General features: G+C 33.5%; 1 protein-coding gene across 1 annotated transcript; it reads right to left on the bottom strand.

Moving 5' to 3' along the window:
* Nucleotides 1-901: 901 nt before the first annotated feature.
* LOC123791172 (olfactory receptor 14A16-like) lies at nt 902-1,834 on the bottom strand. The gene has a single exon (XM_045795811.1). It carries the CDS (start codon nt 1,832-1,834, stop codon nt 902-904), a length of 933 nt encoding a protein of 310 aa, XP_045651767.1.
* Between the last annotated feature and the right edge of the window lie 5,461 nt (nt 1,835-7,295).

Below are 7,295 nucleotides of genomic sequence, written 5' to 3'. Positions count from 1 at the left end.
GTGTACCAGAGTAGTCTTTTTTCCCCATCCTCACCAACACTTGCTATCTCTTTTGATCTAACACACAGTATTTTGAGTATAGTTAACAGTACTGTATTTTTAACTTGAAAATTAAGGAAGCAGTTCTTTTATATTCCTAAAAATTCCCCCAAAATAGTAATTATGTGATGTGATGAAGGTGTTAGCTAAATCCATGTTAGTAATCATATCACAATATATAAGTCTTGTATCAAAATGTTGTAGACCTTAAACTTACACAATGGTATCTGTAGTTATGTCTCAATAAATTGGGAAATAAAGCCAATATAGTTACATTTTAGCAGAAGATGAGGAAATTCTGTGTGTCTTTGTATATTGTAAACAAATTAGTATGTGAATGTTCACACTAAAAAAAAAAAAAAAACTACACAGCAAAATGCTTTGACAAAGTAAATAAAGTACCAAGTTGTGTGCACCCATACTGCAAGATACTTTCACAGTAGAAAAAGGAAATTATAAAGCTCTCAGTTTAAAATAACATTTTAATACAGAAAAATGGTCAACCTTCTGATATAAGGCACAGCCTACCATAAAAATCAACATTTATTCCTGTGAAAGAGAAAAGAAAAAAACTATTAGCACAATAAGTCCAAAAATAATAGTAGATAGCATTTGTATATGCAAGACACTCAACTGACATTTGGACGCATCTCACCATATAAATGTAGCATCCTATGTAGCAGCACCAATGATACAATGGGTATCTAACAACTTAATAACAATTTTTATAAACCAAATAATTTGAAATATGTATTTGTAAGCATTTTATTTTGATTATTAAATAACTTGTATAAACCAATAATTTGATACACATTAATATATATCAGATTCATCAATATTATGAATGTTTATATATTTGGTATCATTTTTCACCAAAAATTTTTCCAAAAGCCACCTTCATGTCCCTGTTTCTCAGGCTGTAAATGATAGGATTCAGGCTGGGAGGTAACAGAGAATATAACACAGACATAAAGAGGTTCAGTGATGATGGGGATTTTGAGGCTGAACCTAAATATGCAATAAATCCAGAAGAGAGGAACAAGGTTACCACAGTTAGATGGGGCATGCAGGTGGAGAAGGTTTTAAACCTGCCTTGTGAAGAAGGAATTCTTAAGACAGTGGACACAATGTAAACATAGGAAGCAACCATGAAAGTAAAACATACAAAAGCAAAACAACAACTGATAATAATAAACACATATTCTAGAATTTGCTCCCCAGAACAAGCCAGTGTGAGCAATGATGGAATGTCACAGAAAAACTGATGCACTATGTTGGAACCACAGAAATGGATAGAAAATGTGCCTGCAACATGAATGGATCCATAGACACCCCCACTGAACCATGATGCTGTCACCATCTGCACACAGGAACCTCTATTCATGATGGCCTCATAGTGCAGAGGACAGCAGATGGCAGCATAGCGGTCATAGGACATCACCAGAAGGAGGGCAAACTCTGTTCCAGCAAAGACAAGAACAAGGAAAACCTGTGAGGCACATCCCACAAAAGAGATGGAATGACTGTTGGTCAGATAGTTCACGACAGATTTGGGAACAGTGACAGAGATGTAACAGATATCAATCACAGACAAATTTTTCAGGAGGAAGTACATGGGGGATTGGAGATGCTGGTCGATGGTGGTAAGGGTGATAATGAGGAGGTTTCCCATCAGTGCCACCAGGTAAACCAGGGAGAAGAAGGCAGCATAGAGTCTCTGTAGCACCTGATCATCAGGGAATCCCATGAGCAAGAATTCTGTTATTAGGGTCACATTCGTTAATTTCTCAGGCATGACAATTTCTTCTTTTTTGAAACATAAGAAAATTTCTTGAATCTTCAGAATCTGTCTCTTTTTGTTGTTTCTTTTGTTCAATGATTGTGATGTTATTCCTGAGGTAAAGCATATCTTGCAAACTATAATTTCTTCAATGCATGTAGAAAACAATTATATTAAGATAGTCATTAAAACAGATTAGAATATTTTTTCATGTGTAAGGCTAAAATTTATGTATAAAGTAGGCAAATACTACTTCACATACCCATAAATGAGAGATTTTTTTTTACTTTGCTGGAATATGTTAAAAAGTAGCAAGGGAATTTGGATTAAAATAATTTGTTTACTCATTCTTGGAATGTTGCTTTAGTCAAAGTCATCTGTGTTCTTGGTATATTTGAAGAGTCAGTATGGATAACTTGAGAGATTATTCTCCTTTTACTTCTCTCTATCCTAATATAGCATAGGAAAATGGGGAAGGAAAAAATGGGTAGAGCTAATAATAATTTTTGTATTGTCTTTCTGTGACAATGATAAAGACTAAGATACTAATATTCATCTTCCAGGTAATCAAGGTTAAAATAAAATCACTAATATTTATACAAAGACTTTAAGATGATACTACATGAGCTTTATTTTAAAAGTCAATATATCCTAGAAATATTTATGTATTATTTATTATGATTTATCTATTTTTCTTCAGTAAGTACACATGCCTCCTATGTAACTAATGAACAAAATTAAAATACAATGCTATCTTATTTTCCTGAAGGAAAGTGGAATGCAAACAGGTGAAATAAATTTAGGTACTTAGCAAGAGAGCTGGACTAACACTGGGAAGCTTACAGTAGATAGATAGAAGTTTGAGGAAATTCACTTACCTAGTAAGAATCAAGTTTCCTTGATTAAAGGAGTCCACTATTTAAATACCATGGAACTTTAAGATAAAAAAAGAGCTTAATAAAGGGCACTTTCTAACATCAGAAGAAAAGTTGAAATGCTGGATCTAATTGTCCAACAGGATAAAAATTCTTGTTTAAACATTGCTATTGCCTTGGTTTCCATTGTGTTACTGAAAGACCTTCTTCTCTCAACTGGCAAGCACAGGTTCAAAGGTACTTATACGGGTGTTGCATTTTTGTGCATTTTTACAATGGACTAATTAGAACGAGAGCTAATTAACTGCATTAACCATGAGTTCTGATGTTGTCTCACGTTGTCATCACAGTCATTATGAAGTCTTGAAACAAAGGATTAAGTCCACATTGAGATGTTTTTTTTCTTTTTTTACCCAGTAGTGTTACCTGCCATGAGACCTTCTAATTAATAACAAGAATACTTTTAATAGATTTTGTGAAATTTTACATTGTTATGTAAAGTATTAATTTTAATTTATAAGCCATGTTTGAACAAAAGTGATTGGCTGTTTCTTTCTACTTTGATACTGATTTTGATTTTTTTAAATATTTTTCATAAGCAGGATATCATTTATTTTGCCATATAAAATACTTAAGATGTAAGATATAAGATAATGGAGAAACTTAAATTTCCTTTTTCATCTCCACTGGATAATATGATCTCTATCTCTATCTATCTATCTATCTATCTATCTATCTATCTATCTATCTATCTATCATCTATCTATCATCTATCTATCTATCTATCTATCTATCTATCTATCTATCTATCTATATTTTAGGGACCTCCATATTGTTTTTCATAATAGGTCTACAAATTCACATTCCCAATCAGAGTGTACCAGTTTTCTTTCTCTCCACAACCACCTTGATGTATATTTTTAAAATATTTAATACCAACCAACACAGTAAGTGTGATGTGATATCTAGCTGATTGTTTATATTGATTGTTTATATTGCTATGCAGAAACTTTTTAATTTGTCATAGTTTTACTTTTTTTTTTCTTTTGTTGTTTGTGCTTTTGGTGCAAATTTAAAAAAATAAATAAATCATTCCCAAGGTGAACATCAAGGATGTTTTCTCATGTATTTTCTTCTAACAGGTTTCTGGTTTCAGGTCTTAATGTTTAAGTCTTTAACCCACATTGAATTAATTTTTGTGTATGGTGTAAGATAGGAGTAGAGTTTTATAATTTTTCACAGGGATATCCAGTTTTACTAGCACCACTAATGGAAGAGACTATTCTTCTCCCCATTGTTGATTCTTGTGGTCTTTTTTTGAAATTAGTTGACCATATATCAGTGAGTTTATTTCTGGGTTTTCTATACTGTTCCATTGGTCTATATATCTCTTTTTATGCCAGTATCATACTGTTTCATTTACTATAGCTTTGTAATGCAGTGTGAAATTAGAAACTGATTTCTTCAGCTTTGTTCTTTCTTACTCAAAATTTTCATAGCTACATGAGGTCTTCTGTAGTACCAAATAAATTCTAGGATTGTTTTTATTCTGATTTTGTTAAAATTGACATTGCGATTTGTAATTTTTTTAAATTTGAAGTCAACTAATTAATATATACTGTATTACTCATCTCAGAGGTAGAATTTAGTGATTCTTCAGTTGCATATAATACACATTGTTCATTACATGAAGTGCCTTCCTTAATGCCCATCACCCCACCACCCCACCCTTCCACCCACCTCTCCTCCAGCAACCTTCAGTTTGTTTCCTATAGTTGAGTCTCTTACAGTATGTCTCTGATTCCATCTTATTTTATTTTTCCTTACCTTCCCTTATGTTCATCTGTTTTGTTCCTTAAATTCCATATATGAGTGAAATCATATGATTTTTATCTTTCTCTGACTGACTTATTTCACTTAGCATAGTGAACTCTAGTTCCATCCATGTCATTGCAAATGGCAAGATTTCATTCTTTTTCATGGCTGAGTAATATTCCATTGTAGAATATAAACCACATCTTCTTTAATCATTCATCTCTCTATGGACATCTTGTCTCTTCCCACATTTTGGCTATTGTGGGAATTGCTGCTTTAAACATTGGGGTGCATGTGCCCCTTCAACACGTTATGTTTGTATCCTTTGGATAGATGCCTATTAGAGTAATTGCTGGGTCATAGGGTAGTTCTATTTTCTTTTCCTTTTTTGAAGGAACCTCCATACTGTTCTCCAGAATGGATGTACTAGTTTGAATTCCCACCAACAGTGTCAGAGTGTTCCCCTTTCTCTGCATTCTCACCAACCATCAAGATCCTAGAGGAGAACAAAGGCAGGAACCTTTCTGACCTTGGTTGCAACAACTTCTTGCTAGACACATCTTCAAAGCCAAGGGAAACCAAAGCAAAAATGAACTATTGGGACTTCATCAAGTTTAAAAGCTTTTGCACAGCAAAGGAAACAATCACCAAAACTGAAAGACAACCTACAGAATGGGAGAAGATATTTGTAAACAGCTTATCAGATAAAGGGCTAGTATCCAAAATCTATGAAGAACTTATCAAACTCAACCTTTAAAAAACAACAACAACATAAAAAATACAGTCAAGGAATGGGCATAAGACATGAACAGACAGACGTTTTTCCAAAGCAGACATTCAAATGTCCAACAGACCCATGAAAAAATGCTTAGCATCACTCTGCATCAGGGAAATACCAATCCAAACTACAATGAGATAGCACCTCACATGAGTCAGAATGGCTAAAATTTACAACTCAGGAAACAGTAGATTTTGCCATTGGGATTTTGATAGGGACTGTCAGATATTGGATCTGTAGGTTACTTTGGAAAGAAAGGACATTTTAACAGTATTATTTCTTCTAATGCATTAATGATTATCTTTTCATTTATTTATGTCTTCCTCAACTTCTTTAATTAACATTTTATAGTTTAAATTGTACAGATATTTAATTTCTTTAGTTAAATTTATTCCTGAGTGTTTTATTATTTTGATGTTATTGTTAAGGAATTGTTTTTCTTATTTTTCAGATAGTTGGTTTTTAGTTAGTAATTACACAGTGGATTTTGGTATGTTGACTTTGCATTCTACAAGTTTGCTGAATTTGTTTATTTTTTTCTCACTTTATTTCTTTTGGTGGAGTCTATGATTTTCTGTATGTAGGATCATCTGATCTACACACACTGACAAGTTGTACTTCAAGTTTTCTTATTTGGATAACTTTTATGTAGTTTTCATGACTAATTTCATTGGATAGGATTTCCCACATATGTTAAATAGTAATGGTTAGAGTGAACACTTTGCCTTAATTATAATTTTAGAGAAAATGCTTTCAGTCTTTCACCGTTCAGTATAATGTTAGCTCAGAGCTTGTCATATATGGCTTTTATTATGTTGAGGTACATTTCTGAAAATATGTTAAATTTTGTCAAACTTGTATCTGTCTCTTGAGATTATCATTATAGTATTATTCTTGATTTTATTAAAGTTTTGATTGATGTATGTTGAACCATCCTTACATTGCAGGGATAAATTCAACTTGATTATAGAGTATGATACTTTTAATGTGCTGTTGCACTTGGTTTGGTAGTATTTTGTTGAGGATTTTTGCATTTATGTTTATCAGGAATATTGGACTGTAATATATTTTTCTTACAATATTCTTTTTTTTTCATAATCATATTTTCTTTATTATATTGTTACTCACCATACAGTACATCCCTGGTTTTTGATGTAAAGTTCGATAAATCATTACTTGCGTATGACACCCAGTGCACCATGCAATACGTGCCCTCCTTACTACCCATCACCAGCCTAACACATTACCCAACCCCCGCCCAAAGCCCTCAGTTTGTTTCTCAAAGTCCATAGTCTCTCATGCTTCATTCCCCCTTCTGATTACGGCCCTTTCTTTATCCCTTTCTTCTCCTACTGATTTTCCTAGTTCTTATGTTCCATAGATGAGAGAAAACATGATAATTGTCTTTCTCTGCTTGACTTATTTCACTTAGCATTATCACCTCCAGTGCCGTCCATGTTGCAGCAAATGTTGAGAAATCATTCTTTTTGATAGCTGAGTAATATTCCATTGTATATATAGACTACATCTTAATCCAGGCATCTGTTGAAGGGCATCTCGGCTCCTTCCATGATTTAGCTATTGTGGACAATGCTGCTACGAACATTGGGGTGCATATGGCCCTTCTCTTCACTAGGTCTGTATCTTTGGGGTAGATACCTACTAGTGCAATGGCTGGATCATAGGGTAGCTCAATTTTTAAATTTTAAGGGACCTCCACACTGTTTTCCAGAGTGGCTGTATCAACTTGCTTTCCCACCAACAATGTAGGAGGGATCCCCTTCCTCCCCATCCTCTCCAACATTTGTTGTTACTTGCCTTGGCAATTTTTGCCATTCTAACTGGTGTAAGGTGGTATCTTAGAGTGGTTTTGATTTGAATTTCCCTGATGGCTAATGATTTTGAACACTTTTTCATGTGTCTATTACCCATTTGTACGTCTTCATTGGAAAAGTGTCTGTTCATATCTTCCGCCCATTTTTTATTTGTTTATTTGTTTCTTGTGTAT

The sequence above is a fragment of the Ursus americanus genome, chromosome 5 (genome assembly GCF_024610735.1).
Source record: "Ursus americanus isolate L20-20 chromosome 5, mUrsAme1.1.p, whole genome shotgun sequence".
NCBI classification, from domain to species: Eukaryota; Metazoa; Chordata; class Mammalia; order Carnivora; family Ursidae; genus Ursus; species Ursus americanus.
This window is presented reverse-complemented; position numbering and strand designations above follow the sequence as displayed.